Source organism: Apodemus sylvaticus, chromosome 11, assembly GCF_947179515.1.
Source record: "Apodemus sylvaticus chromosome 11, mApoSyl1.1, whole genome shotgun sequence".
Taxonomy (NCBI): Eukaryota; Metazoa; Chordata; class Mammalia; order Rodentia; family Muridae; genus Apodemus; species Apodemus sylvaticus.
This window is the reverse complement of record NC_067482.1, coordinates 9,915,502-9,930,856: the sequence shown is the minus strand read 5'-3', so window position 1 is coordinate 9,930,856 and position 15,355 is coordinate 9,915,502. Positions and strand designations below refer to the sequence as shown.

The 15,355-nt window shown below is 40.6% G+C and overlaps 1 protein-coding gene across 6 annotated transcripts in view; it reads right to left on the bottom strand.

Annotated features, from left to right (window-relative positions):
- The window catches only part of Hnrnpd (heterogeneous nuclear ribonucleoprotein D), an 18,008-nt gene extending 4,079 nt beyond the window's left edge, over nucleotides 1-13,929 (bottom strand). For 2 of the 6 annotated variants that reach the window (XM_052198129.1, XM_052198132.1), the window contains exons 1-4: nucleotides 13,408-13,928; nucleotides 11,536-11,592; nucleotides 1,728-1,896; nucleotides 698-859 (exon numbers count right to left, since the gene is read on the bottom strand). In XM_052198129.1, coding sequence (XP_052054089.1) covers nucleotides 698-859; nucleotides 1,728-1,896; nucleotides 11,536-11,592; nucleotides 13,408-13,643 — 624 coding nt within the window. In that variant the 5' untranslated portion in view covers nucleotides 13,644-13,928. Of the gene's footprint in view, nucleotides 1-697; nucleotides 860-1,727; nucleotides 1,897-10,822; nucleotides 10,873-11,535; nucleotides 11,593-13,407 lie in introns of those variants that run through there. The other 4 variants (XR_007980138.1, XM_052198133.1, XM_052198131.1 and 1 more) reach the window with 4 other exon arrangements.
- Nucleotides 13,930-15,355: the final 1,426 nt, after the last annotated feature.

Genomic DNA, 15,355 nt, shown 5'->3' with positions numbered 1-15,355 from the left:
TTGTATATAGTATTTATAAGTATTACGCATTCCACTTCTAAGTCCTAGCACAAAAGCATGTGTTCTTATTTGAATCAAGTAAGAGATGCCAGCATACTAGCCTTGGAGACCAAGGCCACATATACCTCAGCTTAGATGTAATTATTAATTCATGACAGGAACTGGAAGCTTATCATGTCACTAACTACATTCTCATTAAGCTGTACTTACACATGTTTGAGTTGGAAGATGCTATACTAGTCTGTCCTTACTCCTTCCTTATCCCTAAGTGTCCTTCCATATCGCAGTAAGTTCATCTTGACCTCCTCCTCAGAATGCCTGCCTGCTCTCTTCCTTCCACTAAATCCTGAGAGAAGAGTGTTGTCCAGTTCAGACACAGTCACTCCTATAGTCTATGTAGGACAGAAGCAGGAAGATGACTTAAGTCCAGAGTTCAAGGAGGAAAAGAAGCTCAAAGAGCCTACATTACCTAATAAGACCTTCTTTGCAGCTGGAGAGTGTCTGTTTCATCTTTGATCTGCTACTTTATATATACAGATGCTCAAAAAGAAAAAAATATTACCCAATCTTCAGATCTGCTTGTTATCAATATCCTTATTACCAAAAGTATTTCTCAACTCTGAAAAAATCAGGTGGCCAAATCCACTTAATGTGCACACATTAATTTTGACATAAATTGCATCAAAACACAACATACCTCACCAAAACCACCGAAGTACTCTCTTATTTTTTCTTCAGGTGTGTCTGGAGAAAGGCCACCAACAAAAATTTTTTTGACGGGCTCTTTTGTTTTCATGGCTTTGGCCCTTTTAGGATCAATGACTTTCCCGTTCAATTTATGTTCTTTCTGATCCATGACCTAAGGAAATTAAATTTTTCACTTTAATATGTAAAACTTAACTATTATTAAGAAATAAAATACTTAAAAATAATCACACAATGTACCAACACTATGCCAACTGGCTTAAGATTAACTGTAAAGTCAGAGTAATTATGACATCAACTAATACAAACTAGTGCCCAAGTATAAAAGTCACCAAAAATTGAACTGATTACTAGGTAACCATCACCTTTAACTGATAACAATGTAAACAATGGTCGCTACTTCCCCTCACTGCAGAACCAAAATCATAACTTAATCAAAAGTTGATCACCCTGTAGACATCTGTCTGAGAGAACTACTCTATCCTGAGAATCAGAGTAAAGGGGGAAAACTATCTAACATTACTGTAAAATGAGTCCTTTTTTGCCAATTTGTCATATTGTTTATTTATAACATACTAATTAAGCCTTTTAAAATCCCCCTCTATCCTCTTGGGACTGAACATAAACAATATACACACTAAACAAGAGGAACAAGAGTTACCCTCCTCCCTCCCAGACAAATCTGTCCTTTTTAAAAGTCACTTTCCATTTAGAAAGGCTAACACATGGAAAGTACTCAGTAAATAATTCTGTTAATCTATCTCTCCAAAAAATATACTGGCAAGAACAGGGGCACGTCTGCTGTCCCAACACTTGACGGCAGAGGCGTGTGGCTCAAGGCAACCCTCAGCCATGTGTATAGTTTGAGGCCAGCCTAAGCTACATAGAACCTTGCTTCAAACAACAAAAAATACAAGAAATGCATCTCTTCTTCCTTATAAAAGAGTACCAACAAATAACACAAGTTTACTGTATCAAACTCTCCAGGTTTCATTAATCAGAATATATATATAACACACTACCTTATCTACACTCTCCGACTCTTTAAATAGCACAAAGCCAAAACCCCTTGATCGCCCTGTGATAGGATCTAACTTCAGAGTGCAGTCTACAACTTCACCAAATTTGGAAAAGTAGTCCTTCAGATCTTTCTTTGTGGTGTCCCAGCTAAGGCCTCCTATAAACATTTTCCTGTAAAGACAAAAAGCAGTATTAAAATGTTAAGAAAATTAAACTTTGTCTTACATTTACACACGCCAGTAACACACCCTTTTCAAACTGCATTTGTTTAGTACAGTAAAATGTTATCCTTATCACACAGACACATACCAAACCCTACTGTGTAAAGTTCCACTTAGCACTGCTCCTTCTGTTCAAGTAGAATGCTGAGCAAGAAGCAATTTGCTGATATTTACGTACATATACATATTTATAATTGCATGCCAAATAAAATATCAGTTTAACAGATAAAATCTTAGCTTCTAATTCTATCAAATCTTCATTACAGCCCCAGCATCCTATCTATGGCAAGACTCCTTTTCTACTTTTAATTGTTCTCCCATTTGCAGAACTCATATAGAAAATGGGAAAAATGCTAAGTCCTCTAAACTGTCAACTAGCCTTTATCATGTGCAGAAATCCCTAAAGATGACCAAAGTAATCATGTAAACACACTGACAAAAAGAATTTCCCACTAAATGACCTCTAACTAACTCAGATGATTTAATTACCGTAGGGCCTCAGTTAACAAGTAATAAATGTTTAGGCCTGTAAAATGATAAATGGAGAACACGCAAGGAAAGGCCATTAGAACATACAACAAAATGCCCAAAGCAGTTTCTGGCAGCAGTGGTAATCCTTTCTACATCTGCTTGTTTATTAGTAAGTTAGTAGTAGTAGTAATAAAAGCAAACTGTACTTACTCTTTAAAAGGGTCAAACTGAAAACTTAGTAGTAAATTGTTAAAGTTAGTCCTATAAAGGCTAGTTTTCACTAGAGATAAAAACACAACTGCTCAGATTTCCCCATCTTCACAATTGTGGGGGATTGTCATGAACAGGGGTGGGAAGGATAAGGCTCCAACGTTGAGCTCTACAAAGACATAAACAAGTAGGTGCTTCCCATGAAGCATCTCCACCCTGCGGACTGTAGCAGACTGCCACAGCCTGTTCTGGAGATGAGCTGCTCGGTAATCCATCTTCCCCTCTAACACGGCCGTGTAACTGGAATGTTACTGAGTATTCTGACAAGTTTAAGTTAATGCTAATAACAAAGCTAACTTTTAGTTCAAAGGAACTCTTAGGTGGCATACTGAACTTTGCATTTAAAGTTAGGTTTCTAACTTAGAACATACTATAGAGCAGGCCCCCAATTTTCAAGACTTCCTCAAGTGTCTAGTCCTAAAATAAGATTTATAACCATTTAGTAATTTTATAACCAAATAAATATAACCAAAACCCATTATGTACATTTTAAGTGTCTACTTATTCCACGGAAAACTTAAGACTTCTCAACATACATTTCTTTCAGTTAAATAATATAATTCCTAAAATATAACGCTTGTTTAAATATCTGTTGCTATAAACAGTGTTTTACCTACAGGTCCAGGTTACTACTTTCATCAATGAAAACTCACTGCCAACATTCAGTCTTTCAAAGGTGAGGCAGATGCTAAGTTTTTAAAAATGAAAAGACACTGACAACAAAGCTAGATAGCCATTATCAAGTTCTAGAACAGAAACAAACTCAGCTGTGTTTGCTACCTAATAATCAGCTATGATACAAAAATTCCCCATAACTGAACAATTTAGAACTTTCAGGCTAACCAAACTAAAATTATAATAAAAGACAGTACTAAAGAACAAGAAATTTCTGTCTAGTGAACCAAATATCAAGACAGAATTTGTTTTTACTTCATAGTAAGAAATGGGTGGAGGAAATGTCAATTTAAAATTGTTATGTATACTTCATTAATAAAAGTAAATGATAATATAACACATAGAATAAGGCAGCTACTATCTTTAAGTCATATAACTTCTTTTTTGATAGGAAATTTTCTGAAATATTAGATATGCATACCAACTCATCAACTGACTTAATGAAGTGCTCTGCAAAAAACAAAACTTTTTTCCCACCCTTTTTTTGTTTGTTTGTTTTTTGGATTTGGTTTTTTCGAGACTGGGTTTCTCTGTATAGCCCTGGTTGTCCTGGAATTCACTCTGTAGACCAGGCTGGCCTCGAACTCAGAAATCGCCCAACTCTGCCTCCCAGAGTGCTAGGATCACAGGCATGCGCCACCACCGCCTGGCTAAACTTTCCCACCCTTAACAAAGCTAAACATTCTGGTCAACGTTTTTATATATCACATATGTATTACACTTTTTTACTTCAAGTATTGCTTGCCCTCAGTAATTGTTTCTTTTTAATCTGCAACTATTTTGAATGGAATGTTTAAAAACCATTACAGGGTTTTACACTACAGCTCAAGCTTGCCTCAAATTGGTGGGAATTCTCCAGCCTCCATCTCCAGGGGAGCTGCCACAATTAGCTTCAAGGAGTGAGATATTCTTCTACAAACCACACCCTGCCCTCAATATAACAGTCATGATTTAACAGCCTAGGGATCTGTTATCTCTATTAAGCTACTTTAGTATGGTCAATCTCTGAAACTGGCTATGTGACTAAAGTGGATCTCACACATTTTGTTTAAGGTTTGCCAGCAATTCAATTTGCCAACAAGCCACTATCTGTTCTATAATGAATATCTCCCTTCCATACTGTAAAAGCCAGGCAGGTAAGTTTTCCAAATCCTGTGTGAAATACAACAGCTTCTGAGCTTTTAACAAATGTATCAGTATTTTAGTAGCATAGAAGAACTGGATTTTTCTTGTGCTTTAAGAAAAGCTGAACAAACAGATAACCAGAAAACCCAATATATTACAAAACCCACAACATTGTATTTTATCTTTACTAAATAGGAAGTATGAAATCCACCCCGTTTTTATTCTGTAGTCACAAGGTTTAACTATATAGTATACAGCCTACTGATTGTCCTCTAACCTTTATGAACAAATGGGTACCTACTATAGGATCTCTAGAATACTAGCATGAACTTCCTCTCATTCTAAGATTCCTTAATATTAATATTAATTTGGATTACTTTATACAGCCATATGTTGTTTAATGCACAATACCTACTGTCTGTCCAATAGGGAGCCTTAAACGAGAGGTTTACTTTCAAGTTGCTATTCACTCCTGCAGAGATGTAAACACTTTTTTTAGTAAGTCAAAAGAACTTTAAAATTTCTAAGCAGCCAATTTAAAACTATCAAAAGAATTGTTCAAGTAGCAACAAAATGATTTTTAATGCTGCAATCTAAATTTAAATGTGATCCTTAGTTCTGAGTGAACCAGTAATCCCAATTAAGGACTTATTTTTACAAGGATCATTTGTTCCCCCACTGTATTTTTTTTTTTGAAGTCTCATGTAATCCTGCCTGGTCTCAAACTTGTAGCAATCTTCCTGCCTCAGCCTTCCCAGTGCTGAGTACTGTGATAATGCACGTGCATCACCATGCCTGCCTAAGTTTGATTTCTTTCTTTTTTGGAGACAGGGATTTACTGTGTAGCCCTGGCTGTCCTGAAACTTATTCTATAGACCAGGCTGTCCTCAAACTCAGAGATCCACCTACCTCTCCTAAAGATTAATCCCTTAATTATTCTTATAAGCAAAATATTTCAATGGCCCAAAGAAAAGATAGACGTCTATTTAAATTAGCTACTGAACAATGTAAGTGCTTTCACACTTATATGTTCTCTGTTTGGGTCATGTGTTTAACTGTAGGTACACCTGGAACTAGTGTTTCAGGTGGTTGTGACATATCCGCCTTAGTTCCTCTAGTTAACGAGCCTATATAAATGTAGTTTCTGAAGTCCTCTCCCTACCCTACATATATGCCAAGATTTCTTAGTAAACAGTTAAACACTTAACAAGCAATGATGGCTGATGAAAAATGCCTTAATAGCTCCTACTTAGTATGGTGGCCTTGACTATAATCCTAGCACTTAGGAAACTGAAACAGGAAAATCAATAGCCTGAGCTATTTGACTGTCTAAAAAAATAAAAATAGAAAATACCCTCATCCTATCCCAAGTACTTAAGCTAATTTTCTCCAAACTATGGAGATCACCATGTTTAACACTCCAAACTCAGTATTTTATCTAAAGATGCTCTCTCCCTCTCTCTCCTCTCTCTCTCTCTCTCTCTCTCTCTCTCTCTCTCTCTCTCTCTCTCTCTGTGTGTGTGTGTGTGTGTGTGTGTGTGTGTGTGTGTGTAGTCCTGGAACTCACTGTGTAGACCAGGCTGGCCTCGAACTCAGAAATCCGCCTGCCTCTGCCTCCCAAAGTGCTGGGATTACAGGCGTGCGACACCACTGCCCGGCTTTAAAAATGCTTTCTCTATGAGGCTTTTACTCCAATTACTCCAACCCCCAATTCTGAGATAAAACAGTGTTTAAACTCTTCTAACAACTCATTATCTTACACAAAAAAAAAATCACAGCAAGTGTTAGCCTAATACATTTTTCAGCCACATCTGCCCGTTCACTGGCATCCTTTATAGCAATATTACGCAAGAACACTTACTTACATAATTCTTCATTAAAGCTCAACTTTTAAAATGCTACAATGAGGGGAAGAGGGAATGGGATAGGGCTTTTCAGTGGGGAAATGAGAGGGGATTAGCATTTGAAATGTAAATAAAGAAAATAGCTAATAAATGCAAATAAATAAATAAATATTAAAAAAACTGCTACAATGGTAAACTAATTAAATCTCCCTGGCACGTATTAATGAACATTCTCCTTAGAAATTAGGGCTTATTTTAAATGTCATCATGCTATGTCTAAGAATGAGGCCCTTACTTTTTAACACTGGACAACTGTCAGTAAGGATATACATATGCTATGTATAGAAAAACTACCCTGGAAATAGCCTAACAAACCCATGGCAGTATTAAGACTTGTATCTGATGTGGTTTATGGCACTTGAAAATGACTTAACTATTTAAAACTGTATTAAGTTTAGCTAATCAAAGAAAAAAATTAAACAGAAATAGCTACATGCCAATATTATCTGCCCATTATTAAACAGGCAATTCCTCCGTTTTTTTCTATATTTGCTTTTTAAAGCTAAGTGTTTAAAAGGATCCTATTATTCAAGATTAATACATAAAAGAGGAAACATTTTCAAAGCAAGATTTTAAATTCTTTTACATTAAATCTCAAACTTCAAAAAAAAAAAAAAAAGCTAAATCAACCAGCCTAAAAAAGATAACTAGATTGAAAACATCTTCCCAGTTTTCCCAGGAAAACTAGACTTCCTCCTTTCAAGAGGCAGAATCTTTGGAAGCTTGAGGACAGTTGGTCTACACAGTGAATCCCAGGCCAGCAAGGGCTATATAGTAAGATCCTGTGTCAAAAATATGAAGAAAAAGAAGAAAGGCAGGCATAACATCTAGCAAATTAAACACACGACAGCTTTAAAAAAAAAAAAAACCTTAAGAGCTTTACTTAGTATTTCCAATAGAGCAACTTTCTAAATAAACTCCAACTTTATGAAATAAACTCCCACTTACCTAAAGATTAAAGACTGGGGTTTCCCTAATCTAAATTAAGTTCAATTAACTGAGATCACTAGCTATTCACAATCTGAGAGGTTTTCTGTTTGTTATCAATTTAAGTATCACTAATGTAAACAGAATGGATGTTTACCTTTTTTTAAACCAGGACTCTAAATTAAGTGTTTCACCACCAATCCAAATCTCCAACCCCTATCATCTTTCAATGTTTTAAAAATACATTACTTTTTAATATAACAAAAACCTGAAGATCATTCCCAAAACATTTATCAGTTGCTTTTTCAGTATATTGGCTGTCTCTTAAGACTAGACATAGAGAGGATTTCCTGATCCATGAATATATTTATGTTATGTAGTCTCAAGTGTAGACAAACATTTCAGTATAGAACCCGATACTTAAAGCTATCAATATTAGACAAATGTTAGAACGAAGTAGTCTTCTGCACTGTAAACTACCCTCGAGTCCATAGCATGAACATACTAGTTAACACTCCAGAAACTAAAATATGCTTACCTTTACTCCACAGGAGTAAATCGGTGCCAGTAGCAACTACTAGGGCATTGGATAAATACACACAAAACATGAAAGCAGGTCGTGCAGTCAATCTTCCTACAGTGAGCATTGTTTCCAGCAAACAGATCAGAAAACCAAGTAAAAACGCATTCTATTTATTATCTTAGACCACAGTGGTGGAAATAATAGAAACAAATCCCGGGCTTCCTGCATCCAGTTTAGTGTCCTATTTACTGTAACAGTGAAGCACAACTAAAGTCAGACCACACCAACCTACTCTACATCATTTCATTTGGTAACATGCACATTCGAAACATATAGCCATCAGTGACATGGGAAGCCAGTCTGTTGTCTATGTTCTCAGACATGGCTTCTAACATCACATGAAGGATAAAGACGCTTAGTTATCTTCCCTAATGGCTTAAGTCATAGCAAAATGAACTATGAGGTACATAAATACATGCATCTACCAACCTAACTATAGATAGATGTCATACACACGTCAGACCACCCAGGCAAAATTACTGAACAATATATAGAAGATGTCATTAAACCCAAAGAAAACGTGTTGAAGTTTAGGTGTTGAAGTAGTGGCACTCCATGTCTGTAATCTCAGACCGTGGTGGGCCGAGTACGAGGATCCCTGTGATGCTGGGCTAAAAAGTGAAATCCGGTCTTGGAAAACAAAGTACTGAGATTTTAGATGATATCCCAGCCTAATCCCAGGACTGTATATTCCATCCTCTCCTGCAGATGACAAGTGGAACCTAGTACTCCTGGATGGAGCTATGGCCCCAAAACAGAACAATGCCCACCCACTTAAGAGGCCTTGGGATCTATCTCCATTATGGACAGGAAAACCGTTGAATATTCTTCCCCTAAATCTAAGGGTTCAGCTTCCAATTTTACCAAAAGAAATGAATATGGACACTCCAAGTATACAATCTTAGCCTATAAATCCAATCTCACTAAATTAAAAGGCCAGTAAATCTGGCAGCAGACTACTCTAAAAGCCCCCCCCCCCCGCCCCCGCAACGTTCAAACTGTTCCAGAAACATTGGCGTTTCTATTATACTCTCCAGTATTTTAAAAAGACATATGTGAGCTCCCCCCAAAACACTAGGGAACAATTCCTACAAGATCCCCACTTGAGCTTACACACTAACAGTCACAGGACCAGCTGTGGCACTGCCCTGCCGAGTGCCCCACTGACAGACAACTCAATGAAGTGGCCATGCTTCCCACTCAGCCATCTGGAGGCGGGGCTTAGGGGAGGATGATGAGTGATCGTATCTAAGCTGGTAAAACTGTCTATAAGACTGTCATAGTATTCTAGGTTTCCACTGTTCTTTAAACTTCAAACTTATAATGTGTCACGCACATTTCACCAGATACTACCTATCTCCAAAGAACGGAAACACTAAAGACTACACATTCACAAAGTGAGAAATTCCAATGCAACTCATTATATCTAAGAAATAATAGGGATCTTAAAAGTTATAGCTAATGAAGTGGCCAACAAGATGACCAGAGCTCAATGCCCAGAACCCACATGACAGAACAAGAGCAGACTGACTCACTAGCCTCCCACGCGCACTGACACACAAATGAACCCAACATCTAAACACAATCTTAAAGGTAAGCCAGGAAGCCATTTTACTATGGTAATGAGCCACTGTTAACAAACCCATTAATCTTGAACAAGGGTGCTTTTGTAAAAATAACTATTCATGTATGAATAAACAATAATACATAAAACATGTCAAACATTTATCTTTAAAAAATATTTTAGCAGGAACAGCAGGAAGCGTAGCATTTACCTACAGTCCCGACACTTGGAAGTGGACACAGGAATATTAGGACAGGGTCAGCCTAGGCATGAAGAAGACCTTTTCTCAGAAACAGTACTTCAGGATGAAACTTCACTTTAACAGGAGCCACACACCAAAATGTTTTAAGAAATTAACTTCACACGGCTAATCTACTGACTGGTCTCATCTCCACTCCAGAGACCACATTATTAAACTGATGTAGAAATAGAGAAACATGGGGTATACACATAGATACAAAAAAGTATGCTTAAAGATCTTCAGTGTTTTGCTCAGAAAGTCTAGCATCTGCAACGAAACAGAGTTGGGTAAATGGACATTTATCAAATCAGAGGAAGAGGGGATGGGAAGGACCACAGGAGAGATCTGGCCACAGAGTGGCCACACACCTGCAGTCTGAGACGTGGCAGGCTGAAGATAGAGAGCCTAAGCCTGGGCAACATAGTGTGACTGTCCACAAAACAAGAGAGTTAAGGATGCCTTCTAAGTGCAAGACTGCTCGAATAAAACCTATTACCTCAGAAAGTCTGCCAGTGGAGAACTGGCCATCATCTATCTGACTATCTGACTGTTACATTTAAGTTATCAAACTTTCTCCAAAAAACTGATCCCAGAAAGCTTTACAAGCATTTGCTACTGAACAAAGGGACAAAGAGGAACTTTTTTTTAAACAGTAAAAACAATAGCCTTCTAATCTAAACCATGGTCAATTCAACTTACTACAAACAGCTAAGGTTCAAGCACAAGTCAAATAAGGTTTAATCTGCCATTATCAGTCAGTGTACTGTGCCCAGTGGGCACCAAAACAGAATATTCATCTAAACAGCACTTATTATATCACACTCTGACCCTGCTTTGTTTTTTTTCCATTTTGTTTTTTTCTTTTATCTGTTAAACTACCTCCATCTTAAAACTGGACAAATATCAGTAGATGGGAAGTTAAAAACAAAAAAACCCATATAAAATTTAAATGCTATCCAAAATAATTTAATAGACTATGGTTTGTGCAGACATATGTACTGGCTTTCTAACCTCCAATGGTTCAGATGGAGTCCCAGGAAAATCAAAGTATCATCCTAAGGGCAGAGACTGACATTTCAGGAGGGAGAAGTGGGATAAAAAGAATGCTCCACCTACCAGCCTCCAAGGAAGTCATGCAAATGTGAACACATTGCCACAGAACACATGTCAACCAACTGTAATTAACATTCCAGCCAAATCACACTGAAAATAAAAAATCTGATAAGAGCTGCAGTGGAAAGCCACATTTAGCCCACCTATAAATATTATATACACAATGCTTAAAGTATTTATACTGTTGATAAAGAAATACAGGACTTTGCATAAAGCATAGTAATACTTAAGGAACTGTCTAAAGAAATACAGGACTTTGCATAAAGCATAGTAATACTTAAGGAACTGTCTACTTGACAGAATACTTTAGTATAACATGCAAAACATTTTAACACGCAATATCTTTATCAAGTTACTTTTATATTTAGCATTAAGCTTAGAATTTAACAAAAATATTCCAACCTAATAAAAAACTAAATGAAAATACAGTAACTTTTGTTTGCCCATATTTTAAAAAAATTACTAATTACATTTAGTTTAGGTTGGCCAAACTGTCAACTCATCATGCATTACCAAAAACCATATATCACGCAATGGCATTTTTGCCCAGATTATTTAGGGTATCTAGAAAGGCCTTACATCCCAGGCACAAAATGCATCCTACAGTATTAATGTCTATATCTCCTGGGACTCAATGGGCAACTAAATTACAGAGCCTCTGCATGTTAAGACTACTGAAATCTTTATAAGACAGAAATAAAATTTAAAAGTTTTACCATTCTTCCCGCTGTGCCGTCGCTGCTTCAGTGTGTCGTGGGGAGGAGTTTGAATGGCTAGGGAATTAACAACCGGTACAGCAACCAATCAAAATTCTAGTTTTAGTTTTTGACATTGTTAGGGTTAAAAACTAATTCATTTATATTTCAGTTCAACAAAAAACAACTACAAAGACAGCTAGCTACTTTCTAACTTCAAAACTCAAGGGTAATAGAAAGCCTGCCCCAGTTACACAATTAACCATTTTGGTGTCTCTGTCCAAAGAACAGAATTCAGAAAGCAAAACCCAAAATGTAAAAAAACTTAATTTCTTCAAATATTTAACATGTATTCTCTTCTCGAATTAAGCCACATATCCTTCAATACTAGTTCCATTTCATTAAATTCACTTCCCATCCCACCCCTGACTCCCCACTAAAGCCAGTACAACCATTAGCAGACTGCAGAGTCAGCCTGAACTGAGATTTTTTTTTAATTATACTCCAAGTACTTCACTGTCCCAACATCCCTACCAATTATACTCTTATACTCTTAACTACTAGTGGAAACCACGGATTAAAATAACACCTTTTTAAAAACTTCCCAGCAAAACTGTCTCCTGGTTATAGTGAAAAAAAAATTGCATACGCACAGCCCCATTATAAAAAGTATCGAAACGGTAACAAGATCAGCAATCTGTAATGGGGAACAAGAAAATCCAAGGACCCGGATCGAGCCCCCTTTTCCTTATCTCCTGTATGATACTCAGCTCCCAAAGGCTGCATTTTAACATATTAAAAGCAGAGTTTGGTGGCTATATAAGTTACTTCAATTAGCGGAAGCAAGTTAGTATTAAAAAAAAAAAAAACCTGAAAAAATTCATTCAACACCACAGGATTTATTCCATTTTAGAGGGCGAGTGGGCTCCTTTGAACAATAAATAGTGAGAGGGTGAGACTGAGAAGAAACCAAAACAGGCTCCTGCGCATTGAAAAGGCGGGAGAGAGATGTAAAAAATTTAGTTGCACAGAATAAATAAGGAAAGACTACAGTCTGTACAAATAGGCAACCCAGAATCTGAGGGCGCGAAAAGGGTGCAGAGAGAATAACTTGGCAGAATGGGGGAAGGGCAGCCGCAGGCAGGAGGTAGAAGAGCCCCTGTCAAGTACAGGCCCCATCGACCAGGAAGGACTTAAATGGAGCCCGCGGAGCCAGACCAACGCGCCAGCAGACGGGGGACATCGGCAGGCCCAGTCTGCCTAGAGCACACACGCGGGGCCTGCATGAGCGTGCCGTGGTGACAGCGTGAAGTGGACAGAACGAACGAGTCCTAAGACGAAACTATTTAAAACGCTAAAAACCACTGGCCTGAGGCCGACGCGGGAGAAAAGAGAGGTGGACAGCCTACAGCCTTTCCCAAAGCAAGAGCGTGTCAATAATCGCACCGTCTCGGGGTGGGGGTGAAGCACCCGACAAGCCTCGGTAACCCTGGTAAAAAGCTTTTTCTGTGCGTTTGCATTTTTAAGCCTAAGAGGTTAGAAATCCGGGAGACGTGGGGGGTGGGGAGGGAGGTAAAGCTCCGACAGGCGGGAAAAAATCCTGGCGGCTAAATCAGTGGGAGGAGACCCACGGCGAGGGAGGAAAGAGGGCGGGCCGCGGAGTAGCATGGTGACGGCTAAAGGTGGAAACGTGTGTGATGGGGGAGGGGGCGAGCAGGCAGGGAAGGAGGAAATGCAGGCCCGGGGGGAGCCCGAGGTACAAGAGGGGCGGCCGAGCGGGCGACTGCACTGGGGCCTGCGGGCGGGCGGGCGGGCGATCGCGGGAGCGAGGCCTAATGGCGGGGAGGGGGAGGGGGCCTGGCGAGCGGCTGCCCGGGGCCGCCCCTTACTCACCCTTCATCCTCCTCGTTCTTACTGGCGTCGATCTTGGCTCCCTCTGCCTCGGCGCTGCCGCCTTCGGTGCCTCCGGCCGCAGAGCCGCCGCCGCTCCCGCTTCCCGCCGCCGCCGCTGCCGCTGCCCCCTGCGCCGCCGCCGCCACCATGGCTCCCTCCTGCTCGCCGGCCGAGCCGCCTACCGCCGCCGTTGCCGCCGCCGCCGCCCCGTCCCCTCCGAACTGCTCCTCCGACATAGTGCTACTGCCTCCGCCGCCGCCGAGACGACACCCGCCGCCGCCGCGAACCGAAACTAGCAGCAAAGTAATCCCCGCCGCCGCCGCGCGCCCGCTCTACCTCGCGAGGCACACAAGACAAGGCGCGCGCGTGGCTGCAAAGGGCTCCTGCGCCTCTCCCCGGCCTGCCCCCCTCGCCTCCCACTCTCGCGCAGCGCGCACTCTCACTCTCCCCGGCTGCACTAAAAAAGAATAAGTAGCAGCGGCGGCCACTCTCGCCTCCTCCTCGCTTTAATGGCGCCGCCGCGGACCACCTAAAATGGCCGACGGAAGAACGGCGCGTCCCGGTCACGTGACTCCGGAGCGCGCCCTTTGCGCCTCCTCCGCCCCTTCCACCGCTAGTCCCCACCCCCCCACGGGCCCGCCCTCTCCTTTCCCTTTTATACTCGCTCTCACGCTCCTCGGTCGCGCGGCGCGGGCCTTTAAAGGGAACCGGAAGTGGCGTGCACAAGCGGGTCGCGCGGGTACCATCGAGAACAAGGAGCGCTGGTTCGAGGGCGCGGCTAGAGAGACCCGCTTCCCTTGGCCCCGCCCTTCCGCGGATTCCTGGAGCAAGCGGCCGCTCGTCTGCTGCGGCTGGCGGGAGCAGTGGACCTGGAGGGGTGTGGTTCGTCCTCCCCCGCGGCGATTTCGTGGAGTCCGCCCTCCGGAGCCCGGGCCGCGGCCCCGTGGCCTGAGTGAGGCGGCGGGCCACTCGTGTGCAGCACTCCTGTCCCCCGCCTGCGCTGGGTGACATTGACGTCCGACGCGGCGCTGTCCAAAGGCTTCTTGATGGTCGAGGCTGCCTCTTCCCAGAGTTGCTATCCAACTACTTAACGCTTTGCCTCTGTTATTAGAAGAGCCTAAAGCTGGCCACGAGCCTTTGAAGTTACTATGGATTGGGAAGGGTGTGAAGGTCGACTCCAGGATTCCTTTTATTTTACAAGTTCCAGTCCTTGTATTAAATAGGATATATAAATGTCATGAATCATCTTTACGAGGTTTCTGGGTTTGTGAAGTTGAGGTGGCGATTTTATAAAAAGAAAAATGAAACACCGTTAGGCGTGTGATTCGGATTTTAAAATTAATCGTTAAGAAACCTATTAGAAGTCCTACTCAGGAGTTGGACTTTGCCGCTTCCTGCTGCCAGACTTAGAAGAAATGGAATTTCTGTATCCTTTTTATTTTTGTCGTCAACCACTTGACTGCTTAGTAAAGTATCCAGTTTCCAAACAGGATTTGGAAAAGTTTACAAAAGAGAGCATAGAGGAACAAGTCTTTAGCCGAGCTGATTAGGTACACACTGTAAACCCCAGAACTGTATTCCCAGAGAAAGGAGGACGGACTGTTGATGCCAACCTGGCATTACTCCTTAGCAAAACACATTTTAAAAAAATGTTTAAATAAATGCTTCCCATGGTGTACTTTAAATCAATTTATAATAGTTGTACATAATCCAAAAATCCCAAAGTTTAAAACAACATTTATCGCCACAGTTTGTTACAGAATCCTTAGAATGAAAGAATATGCATTAAATTGTGGATATGTCTTCAACATTAAGCAAATCACAGGCAGACACCAAGAAGACTGATGATTAAAAGTAATTCCATATTTTTCTCTACCATCCAAAAATACTAACCAAATAAGATGGTCTTGTACTCAAGTCAAGTATTGCAGGTTGGCAACAACTAGGA